Raw genomic sequence first — 17,017 nt, forward strand, 5'->3', positions numbered from 1 at the left:
AGACAGGCTCAGCTCATGCCAGAGCACCATCTCACATAAAACCACGCACTCTGCCTCCAGGATTGATGAGGCCTTCCATAGGAGTGGCTTACAGGCTATATATGTGTCCAGATATAGGTTTAGATATAGGTATACTATATCTAAGCAAGGGGTGATTACACCCACTTGCCCCAGCTGAGTGATCAGCCAGTTGTGTCAATTTAGATAGCCAGCCAGGGGTGGCAAAAGATATGCTGCAGCCCCTGGTAGGCCTTGGATGCACCTATGCCCTGGGCACCTATAGTGCTCTGTACAGGGGCTGATAAGGTGACCCAAGCCAATCTAGTTATGCACCTAGGGTACATGGAATCCATTTTACAGAGAGAGCAGATAGCCTGGGGCCCTGATTAGCAGGGAACCAGGCCAACTAAGTCGAAAACCAGCTAAACACAGGGCAAAAAATCTGGGGTAACCATAGTCAGGTAGCCACCTTCCTACAAACTCCCACTGTATAATCCGGTAAAAACATTGCTTTAGAATTGTCCACTCGTATAGCATGTATTTTCCGAGGTTCACTCAGGATGGAATCTCTATCCCTGTAGTGAAGAATTTTAAACAGGAATGGACGAAGGTTGGAGCCTGGAGCAGGGGTCTGAAATGCCACGCAATGTGCTCTGGGTATGCCCAAATGTCGGTCCCATGCACACTGTCACTTGAACAAAGCTATACTTGGTTGATGAGCCCTAATTAGAGTGAAACCGGTTCTTGGTTGCTTGTGTTCTGTTTCAGGGAGGACCTGGCCTAGCAGTTTGGGCTACAATGCTCTCACTGGAGCAGGGTCAAGACTGAATTGCATATGGCTGGGTCCAAACTGAGGTAGCATGGTGTGCAAAATAACAATGGAATGGGATGTGTCTGAGTAATTACTAGAGGCTGAGATTAATAAAAGCATTCTACCCACCACTTTTATATATACTTAGTGTAATAGTGACCACATCAGACCTGATTAAGTTTGTGGCCACTCTATACAAGATTAGCAGCAGTAATCACATCACTGCATTAGGCATAGTTGCAAGCAGTAATGTTTAAAAAGCTGTTTCAATGTGTAATGCCTCTATATAATAGAATGGATCAATATCTTCTTCCAGCCTTGTTGCTGACGAGTGATGTAACGTAAGCCTCTCTGGAAACAATAGTGCCACTGGCCATTATTCAGATTGGGCTTTCTGGTGATTGTTGTGCGGAATTAAACCTCTTAAGGCAAAGTTGACAACTTTCCTTTGAGTTGCAAAGTTTCTGGACTTCGCCCGTAGTTCATGTGACACAAATAAAAATGTTCCCTGATAATTATTGTGCTAACAGTAGGTGTTTCTTTTTTTTTGTTCCTGTAGAGTAAACATTTAACATTTTTTCCACCTATTTTAGGCATCTCAGATTTTTGGAACATCATGAATGTTGCAGCATTACAATAATTATATAGTTTGCGGAAGTGAAGTTGAATACTTTTTGCAGATTTGCAGTTCTTGTCCTGGCGTGTCACACAAAAAGCATTCTCTAACTTAAAAATATTGCATAAAGCCACTCAAATTCAGTGAGAAGTGAGAGCTCCAGATTTCACAAAGTTTCCTTTGCTAACACTTGACTGTATTGATTAGAACAAGCGGAGGAAAACAAATTATCTGTACAGCGAACACGTGTTTTCTGGCATCATCTTCTCCATTTACTGCTCAGACATTGGCAACATAGGTCTTTGAAAAGAAGTGGGAACCGCAGCAAAGGTAGGGAAATGGCTTTATTAACATCCAGCCACAGCAACTCCCCGGCAGCAACTGCCGAGACTAGAATACAAGCAGTGTTCCACGCAGGGAACATTCGGTATAGAATGTCAGGGCAGGGAGGAGAAGACCCAACACACCTCCCTTTCTTCAAAGAGAAAACAAAGAACAGGAGAGGATAGGAAAAGGAGAAACAGAAGAAAAAGAGACGAAGGGAAAAGGAAAAGAGACGGGGGGAAGAGGAGGAAGTAATACAAAGCAAAATACATCATCTATAATGTAAAACAAAGATGCAAAGCAAATTACAACATTACGCAAAACAAAGCAACAATTCTTTGCAGTGACACAACTTTACCAAGCAGTTACCCCAACACATAGTCTTGAAACTTAGCAGGAACGGATCTGACTCTGGAGGAGGTTTCCCTCTGCGGAAAGTTCTGCTCTGAACGCACCACACCACCCACCTTGGGAGTAGGAGAGGAAACGCTGACCCCCAAACGCCTACCGACACACTCAACCATGGGGCCAGGCACAATAGAAACCAAACTCTTGCTCCAAACTCTTCCATCCTCCAACACCACCACAAAATCCTTCACCGCAGACACCCTCTTGGGAGAATAAAACCGCGACTCCCCTTTACGGAGAAGCCCAGGCTTCTTTATCCTCACCCAATCACCAACCTTCACCCTGGAAGACGGCAAAACATACGATCTGGAACCATACCTGCTTTGGACCGAAAACCTGACATCAGCTACACCGGCTAAACAATCAGCATCCACCAACTTTCTAGACATCCATTCCTTGTTCAACTTCGTACCAGCTACCCTACCACGCAACAATGTAAAAGGGGCAACACCAGTCGAAATGTGCGGGGTGGTTCTCACAGCCCACAACATGTCGCTAACAGCTTGGCGCCATTGTAATCCATTCACCAGAGCCAATTGAAGATGCTCTTTGACGACACGGTTGAAACGCTCGACTAGGCCATTGCTGCGTGGGTGATAGAGGGATGTGCAAATATGTTTGATTCCAACCTCTTTGAAAAACGAGGACATTTCGGCAGAGACCAACTGCGTACCATTGTCCGAAACTATTTCCTCAGGGAAACCCTCCCTAGAGAAAACATCACGTAAAAACGAAATTACTACAGAGGAACTGATGGAATCAACAAACCTTACCTCAGGCCACTTGGTCATATAGTCAATCAACACTAGGATAAACTTTGGAGACGAACCAACGAGACCATAGGGCCCTGCAATGTCTAAGGCCAACTTAGACCAAGGAACGTTCTTGACTACCACAGGTTCGACAGGCAAAGGATGGGTGACCTGCGACTTATCACTGACAATGCACTCACAACATTCACGAACAAAATGTTCAACGTCCTTGTCCACAGACGGCCACCAGAAATCTTGCCTTACCCTGCGCTTCATAGAACGAATACCTGGATGCCCTTCGTGAGCAAGATCAAGAATTTTGCCACGAATTGAAACAGGAACAACCAGTAAGCCTCCTCTTCTCAAAATTCCATTCACAAGGGATAACTCATCCTTGACCCTCATGTAAGGGATAATAGCGGCAGGACAAGCTTTTTCACACGGCCAAGGTTTGCGAAGGAGATCAATGACCACCTGCATGTCATCATCCGAAGCAATTCCTTCCAACCACTCGCTCTCAGAAAGGGCACAACCAACCGAATCACACAAAGAGCCCACGGCACAAACCACATCCAAATCATCACACGCAACGCTGTCATCATTATTGGGCAGGGGTAGTCTAGACAAGTAATCAGCAACCAAATTCCTTGCCCCAGCCACATACTCAAGCTGATATTGGAATTCTTGCAAATTGAACTGCCACTTAGAGATTCTAGGAGTTGCTCTACCACCACCCTTGGTGGTGAATAAGTCGACCAAGGGCTTGTGGTCAGTCCTTAAGATAAACCTATTTCCCCATAAGAAATTCTTGAAATGTAAAACCCCCCACCACATGGCAAGAGCCTCCTTTTCAATGGTAGAGTAAGTTCCCTCAGCACCCCTCAAGGTTCTGGAGGCAAAAGAAATAGTTTCCTCACGCCCGTCACCCCTTCTTTGCATGAGGACCCCCACATTGCTTGCATCGGTGGAAAGAATACATAAGTCATTGATGTTGAACAATTTCAAAGGGCGGGCACCAATAATCTCTTGCTTAATGACATTGAAGTTGTTATCACAATCATCATCCCAAACAAACTTTACATTTTTCTTAAGAAGACTGCGCATAGCAGCAGTTTTGGAAGAAAAGTTTTTGACAAATTTGGAGTAGTACTCCACCAGACCAAGGTATGAGCGTAGCTGATCCTTGCTGGTGGGAACAGGAGCATTCTGAATCGCATCAATGATTTTGACTTTAGGTTCAACACCATTCTGGGATATGTGGTGACCAAGATAGTCCACCCCTTCTTGGAGGAATTTGCACTTATCCTCCCTCAAGGTTAGCCCACTAGACCTTAAAATGCTCAGAACAAGTTTCACACGTTCGTCATGTTCAAGTTCAGACTTCCCATGGACCAATATGTCATCCTGGAAAAAAACAACCCCAGGAATGTCCTTGAATAGACTGTTCATCAACCTTTGAAAAACAGCCGAGGCTGAAGCTAAGCCAAACGGCATGCGGATGTAACGATAAGCTCCCTCCGGAGTTACAAAAGAGGTAAGGTGCTTGGAACTGGGACACAACTCAATTTGATGGTATGCAGATGAAATATCAAGAGAAGTGAAGAACTTAGCACCCTCGAGAGTGGCTAGCATTTCGTTGATATTAGGGAGCGGTTGCCGGTCGATCCAGATGTTGGCATTGAGATCGCGGAGGTCAACACACATCCTTAAACACTTGTCAGACTTCCTCGCTAAAACTATAGGAGCAAGCCACTCAGAACCCTCAATTGGCTCAATCACACCCGCAGCACACAAACGCTCTAACTCCTTTTTTAATTCTGCACGTAGGCTTAAGGGCACTTTCCGTACCTTATGGGCAACAGGAATGGCACTTTCTTTCAAGATTATACGGTGTTGAAAACCCTTGAGTTTACCTAACTCACCGCTAAAAACCTCAGGAAACATAGATGCCCACTTAGTGTTAGACACATTAGATACGGCTAGTAATTTGGGTGATGCAGAAATCGAAGAGTAAAACTCACATAGTTTACTGCGGGGTATCACCATGTCTGGATGATTGGGATCTAAAACGATGTTCAAATCACCTTGCTCATCCCACCCCAATAGATTGGTACCATCTCTCACTATGAATACAGTACAAATAGAGTGGTCCCCATGGAACTCTAGTTCTGCAGAACATTTTCCCAAAACCTCAACCCTTTTGCTGTTATATGCAAACATTTTGATACTGGAAGGTTCCAAAAGTACATTAGATAATTTCCTGAAATCAGTGAAGTTCAACAAGGTAAAAGGAGACCCAGAATCTGCAAGGAATTTGCAGACAACCCCATTCACAACTATCGAACAAGAGGGAGACTTCCTCTTTCGAAGACCAGACAAGGCAAACAGCTCTACTACACCGGCTTCATGTGAAGTAGCAGACAGCATCAACAACTCATAACATTCCTCATCAGATTCCCCCGAAATGTTTTTTACCAAGGGGACGGGCTTACTCGTAGAAGTAGCCTTGCACATGCGTGAATAATGACCTTTGTTCCCACATTTATAGCAGGTTTGATTGAGAGCAAAGCAAAATTTGGCAGAACCTAGATGGGACCTGCTGCCACAACGAAAGCATATCAATTCACTCTGTACAGACTTGCTTTTGGTAGGAACATTGGATGGAACAGAGCGGGTAACATTAGGCAAAGGGGTAACTTTAGGTCTGAAAAGGGGTTTGGAATTCAATAACTTAACCTCTGCGGTAGAAGAGGACGTGGAAGAAGAAGGGGAACTCATTTCCCTGACACAAAATTGGGAATGTTCAATACTTTTGGCCAAAGTGAGGGCAGTCTCCAAATCAGGATCACCAGAAGCAAGCAGCTTCTCTTGAATTTTCTTGTTGGAAGTACGTTCAATTAGCTGATCTCGTATGATCTCATCCCTGAATTCCCTGTAGTTACAGTTAATAGCTAGAATGCGAAGGGCTGCCACAAAGTCGTCAATTGATTCGCCAGGGGTTTGGGCACGTTGAAGAAACCTGTGGCGTTCAAGCACAACATTCCTTTTTGGAGAAAATCTTTTATCGAGAGTTTTGATCAATGTGGCATAATCATCAATCAAGAGTGATTCTCCGGCATCACCACCACTAACTGTAATGCTGACCACATCGGGAGTCAAGGTTTTTAATATGTTCCTGGCTTCAGTGCCAAGATTGTAGATAAGTAGAGCTTTTTTCTTTTTGCCAGTGAAGGTATCGCCATCAATAGCTTCCAAATACGCTTCAAAGGTGTCCTTCCACTGCTCCCATGGTACAGGGGGAGTACCAGCAGTTTGTAAAAAGGGGGGAGGGGCCAAAACACGATCCATTGCGTGGGTGAGTTGCTGCCCCAACGCTAAATCCAAAACGAATGTACTTTAATAAACAGAGGGGAACATTGAAGATCAGATTGATGAGCAGAGAAATGCTCAAAGCAGTGGACACACCCGGAATGAGCAGTAAAACAGGTAAAACGAGTTAAATTGTGTTGTGTGCCAAGATGTAAGCAATCACTGATGTAAGCATCGCTTTGATGTAAAGCTGTGCGCATCAGCGGTGAAATTAGAGCAGCTGTGCGCGTCGTGCGGGATTACTTGGGTTGCTAGGATACCGATGTGACTTAAAATGGCCGCCCGCGACGTGCAATGTCGCGCTGACGTCGTCAGGCAGGTCAGGCAAAATCAGCGTAGTAGCGCGAGAGCAAGCAGCAGCTCTATCGCGTAGGGAAAACTTTTGAAAAGTACCTTGGAGTGCACGAAGAGGAGTAGGCAGGCACAGAAAACATGGCAGCAGGCAGCGGAAGTCAACAGGAAACGAAGGAAGCTCTCGTCCGACAGGACATCTGGACCACGACAACACCGATGGTCAAAACCGGATCGCTTGGAAGAGGATCCTCATCAAGTTGGGGAGGCTGGGAGCTGGAAACGATCGTCGCCACTGAAAAGAAGTGGGAACCGCAGCAAAGGTAGGGAAATGGCTTTATTAACATCCAGCCACAGCAACTCCCCGGCAGCAACTGCCGAGACTAGAATACAAGCAGTGTTCCACGCAGGGAACATTCGGTATAGAATGTCAGGGCAGGAAGGAGAAGACCCAACAGTCTTCAACACTTTTCTTGGAGCCACGGTTGATCACAATATTTTGTTTGCATCAAACCCTGCCCCTGAAATGATCAAGTTTAGCCTTGAGGAAGTCTGATGAGACGAAACTTGTCTTGAACGTACAGATAATTTATTTTCTTTAGCTGGTTCTAAACAATACAATCCTGTTTATTAAGGAAACTTTGAGAACTTTGGTTCTCTCACTTATAATTGAATTTTAGTGCTCTAGTGCAATATTTTTGTTTTTAATGTTGGCCAAAGCCATCTGGCAGAAAGCTTAGGTGACACCCTGAGGTAGCGAGATGTTTTGTCATATCTGCAGCACCGTTTCTCTCTCTAATGCAGATGTAGGATTCAGATATACCATTACTGTTGTGCTGGATGTGCAGCAATTTCACTTCCCACAGCTACCAACATTTGGTATAAATACATACATGTTCTAACCTTTCAAACAAATTTGCTTACATAACTAAATTATTACCACTTCAAAAATTAATCCATTTTGAAGACTTGTCTGATCAAAGCTAAAACATTTCAAGCTTTAGGAAACTAGATCGGGTGTTATTTATGCACTGGATATCCTATAACACGTAAAACATGATAGCATGCACATGACCTGATTCTAGGTAAAATAGATGTTCACTGTGGTTTGTAGGCTCCTTTTCTGTTAAATGTTGATAAGAGTTCAGAAGTGGCATTTTGTTATGTTGTGCTTTGCGTAAAATGTAATCGTTTGAGTTGATTTTACTTTGAATATCCATATTAAAAGGCAAACACTAGTTGTAGGAACCATTGTTGCTCATTTTGTATTAGTGGGGACATGTATAGCCACAGAAAGTGGCCCTTTTTAATATCAATCTTTTGTTACCATCCCCCTCAGTTTACTGCCTTTCACATCTACATCATTATGCCGTTGCGAATTAAAACTATTGGGCTGTACACGTTGTTAAGCAGAGCCTCTGTTTCAGATGATAGATTTTTTTTAACTACGGTTTAAAAACTGTATTACGGTGCACTAGCACTTATTTTTGTTTTCTTTGTTTCAACATAACAGGCACAATTTTTGCTTATGGACAAACAGGAACAGGAAAAACGTTCACAATGGAAGGTGTTCGCGCAGTCCCAGAACTTCGGGGGATAATTCCAAATTCCTTTGCTCATGTATTTGGGCATATTGCAAAGGCGGAGGGGGACACCAGGTAAACCCATTAAATAAAGCTTTTTGTGAGAGCCTCGTATTTTTCACGACACCTCTTTTATGTTGCTAGAGTGAACATTTCTCTTGTGGCCTTAAACTTTTTCTGTGATGGTAAAAACGCATTGTGAATGACGACAAATGAACAGTACAAAAGATGACTGGTAAATATTGCGGCTAACAATAGTAACAGGGGGTGCATTTGCAATCATTTCACATGTGTGCACCCTTTTATGTCCTGAAGTGTAGGACCATGTGTCTGCCGCCTATAGTTTATGCCTCAATGTCGCTTAAACCTTGGTGGTTGATTATCTTGTGGTGGGTATGCAGTTATTGGCCTTATCCTTACAGATGTTCTACAACGGATGCAGTGTTGAAGTATATTTGCTGCTCCTTAGTCTAATACAAATATTAGTGCAATTTGCATGCAGTGCTTTAAATGGGAAAAAATAAGTGCAGGTACTCATTAAAATGCGCAAGAGGTGTAGTGAGTGGGCGGGGCTAGGGGCGGGGCTAAGGGCAGGACATGATGCTACTTAAAAACTTCTATAATAGTTGCAGCACACACTAAAACACATGATAAATGTGTTTATATAAACATAGCAGGTTAACTTATTACACAAAATGAAAGAGAAATGCAATATGTTAACATTTCCTTTTTTTGCAGCAGTTGCACCTTCTTAATGCCATACTGTTAAATGCTGTTATTTGGCACAATACTATGTATTTTTGAGCAAGTGAGTAGGAAGAAACTGAAAATACCCCCACTTCGAACCAAAGCTCTTATGGCACCAAGCAAATTATCATGACCCTCCCCAGAAGATATCTCTTGTCTCTTACATCGATCTATCCATTCATCCTTTAATCCAACTATTTACCTGATGATGTTCACCATTTACCGTTTACATTCTGTTGTCTACTCAGTTTTTCATCCATCATTCCGTTGATTTTCCCCATTCCGTCTGTCCACCCTTCATATCCAAACCTTTCCTTAAACCTATCCATCAATCCTTTCGCTCATCTATCCATCAACCCTTTCACTCCTTAATACTATCCGCCCTTTCATTCCATCCACCCTTTCACTCAATCCCTCCTTTCACTCATCCATCATCCACCCTTTCATCCATCCTCTCTACCTTTCATTCATCCATCCAATATTTAACTTATCCACCCATCATCGGCCCTTATATCCAATCATCCACCCTCTTTCACCCATCCATTCACTCATCCATCCATTCATCTGCACATCCACCCTGGCTCACTCATCCACCCATCCACTCACTCACTCACCAACCCTCCCTACTACGTTATTTATGAACCTTTGTCGCCGAGCAGACATGTACACACAAAGGACCACCCATTTTCTTTAAAATACCTCCTGAGAGTTTCTTGATTCTTACTCTCACTTTTTTCTTTAAAAAAACAGGCTTACAAATGCAGGCAAACAGACAAACCTAAGCAGACACACAGAAGATTTCGGTATGTTAAAAGCCATGTTATACTCTTCAGTATGGCGTTTTCAATTGCCACTGCCAAGGGACTGACAGGATTTCTGTGTTTACGCAAATGCAGAGGATAGTGTGAATGTGTTGACAGCACAGAGCCAGAATGGACCCCAGAGCTGCCAAGGTTTCAGATTGCTATGTGTGACATTTTCATATTTTCATTGTAATTATGAGTGACATTTCAACGATATGAGTGACACTTTCTCAGTAGCAAAATGAGGGAATCGTATAAATATAAAAAAATTACACATTTGAGTCGAGCTGCTAATGTTTCAGATTGCGTATGTGTGACATTTATATAGATTCAGTGGATTTACGAGAGTCAGGCAACAACTAGATGCCTAACACTTAGAGGGGCACATTCTTGTGAGCACAACCATGGTATGAAGTCACTGGAAGTAGACAAATATCAGAAATTGCACTCATTTGTGCAACAAGGAAGTCAAACTCGGCAGCAGGTGCTTTTGAAGCTATCATTAATTTCAATAAAAATCAGCACCCTCCACCCCAACCTCCGCTTCAGGTGCGGCCAAACCACATATAACAAAGGAATCTCTGTGACAAAAACAGCAACTCACTGAGCTATCTACATACAATACAGTACAATACAATATGCCTTTTTGAGGGCACATTAACCATCTACGCTACTTAATGGTCATAGGGCAAACTGTCAGTAGAGAAAACTATGACTTCTCGACAGCGGCAACAATAATCCCATGAGTTATCTCTGATTTAGCAAGTCTAACTGTGCTAAGAAAATAAAGGGTGCTGCTTTGTAGTGTCACTCTCAAGCAGGAATGGTAAACACTTTGTACTACTAATAAATCAGCAAAACTGCTAGTTTAGACAAAACGTAGCGCATATTCAGCACAGACAGACAACTCTAGGGCCTCATTTATGAGGCCGGGCGTCCCTTTTACGCCGCCGGTGCGTTACTTTTTGTGACGCACCAGCAACGTAAAAAATTTGCCTTGTTGCACCATATTTACAAAGTGATGCACCTAGGTAGATGCGTCACTTTGTAAACCCCTGCGTCACATTATACCTGCGCCAGGTATAATGTATGCAAGGGGGGCGTATTGACGCAAGGAAGGGTCGTAGAAGTGACGCGGTGAAATCTATGAGATTTCACTGCGTCACTTTTATGACGCCGTTGCGTCAAAATCTTGCGCCTGCCTCACAGCAGGCGTAAGATTGGTGCAGGCCCTTTCACATGGGGCTTGCCCCATGTGAAAGGACGCATTGCTGGAGTTGCGTCACTTTTGTGACACACTCCAGCAATGCGTCACTTTTACGCTTACAGATACGTCAGAAATACTGGCGTATCTGTAACTCCTTGCGCCATGATGCGTCATACTTTAAATATGACGCATCATTGGTGTCGGAAGGAGGGCGCAGTGAAAAGTGACGCATCGCTGTTTTCACGCAGCGATGCGTCATTTTTCATAAATGAGGTCCCTAGTGTGCCCATTTGCAAGGCCCCCTGCCGTGCTGCAGCCCCATATTCATTTTCGTAACAAACATTTTAAATGTCAGCAGCAGGAGAATATTAAATCATCTCTTTACAGCTTCAGAACGATCCGCCAAGGAGCTGCTGGCCTGGTACCGCGTGGATCTCTAGCCTGTCTCTTCTTCAGGGAGTCAGACAGCGAGCCCTGCTGCAGTGTCTCTGCCTGTGACCTCTGCTCCCACCATGAGACTCACAATGGCGTGGTGAGCAGGGGGCAGAGGTAAGGAGGAGGTGTGCAGGTGATGGATTCTCGAACATGGCCTCCTCCTTCAACTCCATGCAGCAGGGGAATTTCATGGTGCACTGGGAGGGAGGAAAGGCAACATCCTGCCACAGCCTGGGCATATAAGAAACAGACCTTGAGGCATTTGGCGTTAGGAAGGTTGGCCCCTCAGTGCAGAAAACACGCTCCAGGGGCCTCTTCGATCGCATTGTCTGGGCATTAACCCTCATATCAAGAGAAAGGACGTGTGAAATTCCGCCGCCCTTTTGTCTGATAACCTTTCTTATGTTCAAAGTGTTACCCTGCACTTACTTTTCACTTTTCACTACCTGAAGTGCTGCGCTTTGAAAATCAAACGCGCGCACACTAGCAGGTAAAATGAATCTCCACCCAGCGCTGGCAAGCACAGCATGACGGCGAGCATCGGACATTATTTAAAAGAGCCCTGCTGAATAGCTCAGCTGGGGCTCTGATGGGCGGGAGGGGCTGCAGAAGCGGCGACCCGGCTGCCAGTGACATGTCCCACTCAGGCTCACCAGCACAGCCAGGAGCAGACCTTTTCATGAGTACCGGTACTCTCTTTGGGCAGTAGAGAAGTGCCGGTACTCAAAGTGATTAATTTAGGAAGTGCCGGTACTCAGAACCGGTGAGTACCGGCCCATTTAAAGCACTGTTTGCATGATTGGTTAAGCTGACATTCCATTGCTAATGAATAGAGAAATTGACTTATGGTAGGTAAATATTTACGTCCTTAGCATGAACATGAATCTGGTTTTCTTTTTCTTTCAGGTTTTTGGTCAGAGTCTCCTATTTGGAAATTTACAATGAAGAAGTACGGGACTTGCTCGGAAAAGACCAGACTCAGAGGTTAGAGGTAAGGATATTTTTTTCATAGAGACATTAACCACCAGATGATAGTATTTTGTTTATACTTGTCATCATATGTATTGTATAACTGGTTTGGGCCAAGTTAGTGATGTGAAAGGGATAGCATTCTTCTGGAGTCCTTAGCAATTTATGCAGGAGCAGTCCCTAGAGGAACGGGATTCTCTCTTCCTTGAGTTTAGAGCTATATGGAGGTCGGTTACTGTTAGTCAACAGTCTACATCACAGTCTATGTCGTGGTGTGATGAATATCTCAGAAGTACTCTGATTTGGGAGAATGGAGTAATTGCCAGACCTGTGTTTCTTGGCCTTGAATCAATGGGTGCTCCCTTTGTTTAGTTAACTTTTGCTCCCGCCCTTAACTAGTACACTCCTGCTGTCCCTATCCCATAGAAGTTGTGAGAGGATGAGAAAGAAAGTGAGGGACTTGGTAGGTGGGTGCCTTACCAGGCCCACACTAGTATTTTTGCTCATTACTGTAAGTGTCAACAAGGTTAAATGTTTGAAAGTATACACTTCTGTTCCTGGGGACTCCTCTCCCTCCTTCTCTTTGCCCTGAGGCCCGTCTTGTGCCAACAGTCTTTCTGGATACTAGCCTGTAAAACGATGGGTTGTATATTGGATCCTCATCGAAACCAGATTGATTACAGCGATATACGTACTGGGGCATTATGAACAGCTTTCTGGGCAGAGTACGTCTACCTACTGAGGATTTTTCAAACTACCCGGTTACAACTAACCAGTTATCAATGTTTGATCATCGAAGCCGCGAATTAAGAAAGCTGTTGGCAATGTATTATCTTGACTTTGATAAAAGCCACTTCAACTGATTGTGGCTTGAGGTGTGAGACAGTGAAGTCTTTTAGCACCAGGATTATGTAGCCAGCTTTCTGTTTTCAGACTGTTTTTGCTACTGAATAAAACACAGCTTTGATGGGTGCTAATGTTTGTAAAAATCCAGTCACAGCTGTATTACCAAAGATAACTTGATAAATCACTGATGATTGCACTACTGAGTGAATGCCATTCATGTTTAGAATTAGTTTTACCTTTTTACGGAGCTAAGTGTGATTTTGGCATGTTCTTTAATGAATGATCAATTTGAGCTCTGATAGAAATGTATTGATCAATTTAAAAACCAACAACTCTTACCTTGGAGAGAGTTTTGGGGTAAAACCAACAATAATGAGCTTCCTGAGCCATTCTTTCTGGAAGTTAAATTTATATTGCAAGATAGTAGGATGAATTTAGTCTTGTCTGGGATGAGACTAAGGGAGTTTGATAACGTCCTCTTCTGAGGTTTTTGAAGGCACGTTTTTAACTTATGGAGACGATGAGCAAGGAGATTTTCATATAAATGTATTCCCTCCATAATCTGGTGAATGAATACGGCAGATAGTCTCCTACCTCCTCTATCTAAATTCTCAGGGACTCCATATACAAATTGAGCAATGATAGATCAAACATGGAACCCTGTGGTGTGCCATAAGTGATCTGAGAAGGTTCAGAGCTGAATTTTTCCATCTAATTAGCTGTTTGCAGTCCATATAAAATGTGTGGTAGTTTGACTTCTCCAAGGGGGGAGTTCATTGCTGCATTCAAGAAAAATTATCCCATCTTTGTTTTCTTGGTTTATCCAGGATGCTGTAGTGTGTCTCTGGGGATCTCACGGAGTTGACTGGGTAGACTCTCACCAGATTTAAGGGGTTCTCCGGATGCAAGGTTTGCTGCGCTTGTACGCATCTCATCCTGGTGGTGGGCAGCAGCTGTTACACTGCATCTCCTGGAGCTCACAGAGCAATGACCATCTTCCTATAGTACATTTTTCCATAAGTATTGCAATCAAGAATGTCTTTTCATATTTTTGAGGCTAGTACATTGACAGTTTAAAAGCATACCATATCCTTATGAGACATTGTAAAAATCTCTCAGAAAGGCCATGGTTCAAGTTCCTTGAATTTTTTTATGTAAACACAGATTTGGAAAACTGTGGTATTAGCATTTATTTTAAATAAAACAAAAGTAGGGAGCGGATGAGGGAAAAATAAAGTTTGGCATATACTCTTTGAATTAAACTAACCTACCGCTGGTCTGTGATGATTGATCCTGGTGATCGTACAGGAGGAAAATGCTCAGTCAGTGCATTGAAGATGTGTTGTTTGACCCCAGAAATCAAAATAAATAAATAAAAAAGGTGACAGAGTAAGAAAGTAATCAGAAAGTGAATTATGTTCGAATTGAGCCTGTATCTGCTAGCGCACTCTTGTAAATTGTAATTATCCGTGATGCTGGCCAAAATTGTTGAAATGTATACTAGACATTTTTGATTAACAGCCATTTTATATGTATGTACTGAATGTTTGCACATGGCTACAGTTTGTTTGCTGAATGACCCTTTTCTTGTAGCTTACAATTTGTATTATTGCACCTTGCCTCTTGCATGTGCATATGTTATTGACCCCCACCCCCAGCTGATTGTAGGCATTACAAGATTGCAAATGGAGCCACAGAAGTACAGCACCGGTGCAAAGCCACTGGTTCTATGCAGAGTCTGGGGGCTTTGAGAGCAAAAGATTCTATAAAACACTCAGCTAGCTGTTTTAGCAGGACTCTTCTGTTCACTGCTGGTCTGTTATGCTCTGCATTCTGATGGCTGCTTCCATTGCACCGTTTTTTTGTGAGGTCGTAAAGGCCGTGGCCATGGCCTTTACGTGGTCAAAGGCAGTGTGCTGAATGGCTGATTTCATCCGTGCCCTCAACACTCATAACACTATTGCTGAATTTAAAAACACTCCTATCTATGAAACTCATTGAAGAGAGACCACGAAGAGGCAATGTCTGTCTACAGTGAATACGTAGGATTTAAGAACTCCTCATTAGTGGGCAGGGAAACTCCTGAATTTAAACCTTTTAATACCTGTCAGCAGCAGATGAATGCAACTGCAACGTGTTGCTAATTCTAGTTCCTGTTGGGTCCAGTTTACAAGTTTTTCGAGGCCCCATTCAAAGTAAGTTATATTTTTTGGGTGGCTTGAAAATATTTTAGAAGAGGCAGTTGGTATGCTACTACTTTTACTTCCAGGATAGTTATCTGGTGCAACTCGAACCCAGGGGGCTACCGCTTTTCTATTACAACGTCCAGAAAAAGGACAGCAGCTCAATTGATTTTTTTTAAAATTAAATTATTTGCATTACAGGTTAAAGAAAGACCTGATGTGGGCGTTTACATCAAGGATCTGTCGGCATACGTTGTAAACAACGCAGATGATATGGACAGGATAATGACGCTAGGCCACAAAAATCGTAAGAGTATTCTTATTCATACATGATAGGTTTTATTCATGATGAGAAGTCTTTGTTACTTGAGAGGGGTGGTTGTGTTTAAGGAGCTCTTTCGCTTACTCTTTTCCGGAACAGGTTTCTATATCATTATGAGATCTCACTGATTGTGCCCGTTTTGCTTGGTGAACTTTATTTTGTACAGTGTTAAATCAGTGGTGTGGACAAACCTGTGTAATGGCACAACATAGAGTTTGCAGTTTATTTAATTGGTAGTTATTTGATTGTATGTGGACATTTCTAAACCACAGTGTTCATAATCAAAAAAGTGTCTACGGGCTAAATATAACATTATGCTAACTTAATCAAAATGAACTTGAAGAATTCACAAATGCAAATCGCATGTAGAACCTCAGCAAATATACTTAATCTGTAAATCAACCCATTAAAAATATTAGTCTACATCTATGTGTAAGGTCAAGTTATCCTATATTATAAATTCCTCACAATTCCATAAACCAAGACAAACCAATGCTACAGATCATACTCCGCAAAACTGGGTTGTGTACCTCACCATCTACATTTCTTAAATTCATAAAAGATTGTATTCCACAAGGCTCACCACAGAGTTAAAACCAGCATCCAAAATGTTAGCTTAGGATAACTGGGGCCATCCTGGCCGGCAATCACATCCTGGCCGTTTTCAGTCTACTGAATATACACAAAGGGGGTAGTCTGTTTTAGTGCTTTGGTGGCAATTAAATGCTTATTCTAAAAGTTGAAACCTATAAAACATCAAGCCGTACCCTACTAAAAACTAGTTCACCTGATATGAGGATATATACTTTTTAAATATAAAATAAATAAATAAATAACTAAGTAGGATGCTTGGTTATTGTACCATTTTCCATATTAACCGATAACTACTTCACTACAATACACTTAGGTGTCAATTTGGGTTTCTTTAACTTGATATTTGTGTACAATCCCTTCATCATCCTATGTTGCTGGATGGACTGTTAAGGGGTAGTATTAGTCAAGACCTTTCAATGTAACCAAAACGATTTATATGTACGCCTAGGAACTTTGTTGCTGGCCAGAAGGGGAACTGATGTCCAGGGAGAGAAGGGACTTTCACCCGCACTCCTGCTCCTCTAAGCATATAGTCCTTGCACATCTCTTGTGGCGCGTGACACCCAGGGACTTTGTTGCTTGCCAGGAGTTTACTCGATGTCCTAGGAGGAGTTAACGCTAGAGGAGGGGCTTTCACCCGCACTCCTGCGCTACCGCACATATAGCGCCTGCACATCTCCCCCAGCAAGGGAAGCCCAGGAACTTTGTTGCTGGTTCGGAGGTGACTTGCTGTTCCAGGTGCAACTGCCATGAAAGG

At 43.0% G+C, this 17,017-nt stretch overlaps 1 protein-coding gene across 1 annotated transcript in view; it reads left to right on the forward strand.

The window, feature by feature from the left end:
- KIF3A (kinesin family member 3A) overlaps positions 1 to 17,017 on the forward strand; it is a 332,918-nt gene that overhangs the window by 55,552 nt on the left and 260,349 nt on the right. The window contains exons 3-5 of the mRNA XM_086959471.1: positions 8,085 to 8,229; positions 12,253 to 12,337; positions 15,546 to 15,651. Coding sequence (XP_086815597.1) covers positions 8,085 to 8,229; positions 12,253 to 12,337; positions 15,546 to 15,651 — 336 coding nt within the window. The remainder of the gene's footprint in view (positions 1 to 8,084; positions 8,230 to 12,252; positions 12,338 to 15,545; positions 15,652 to 17,017) is intronic.

Source organism: Lissotriton vulgaris, chromosome 2_2 (genome assembly GCF_964263255.1).
Source record: "Lissotriton vulgaris chromosome 2_2, aLisVul1.2, whole genome shotgun sequence".
NCBI classification, from domain to species: Eukaryota; Metazoa; Chordata; class Amphibia; order Caudata; family Salamandridae; genus Lissotriton; species Lissotriton vulgaris.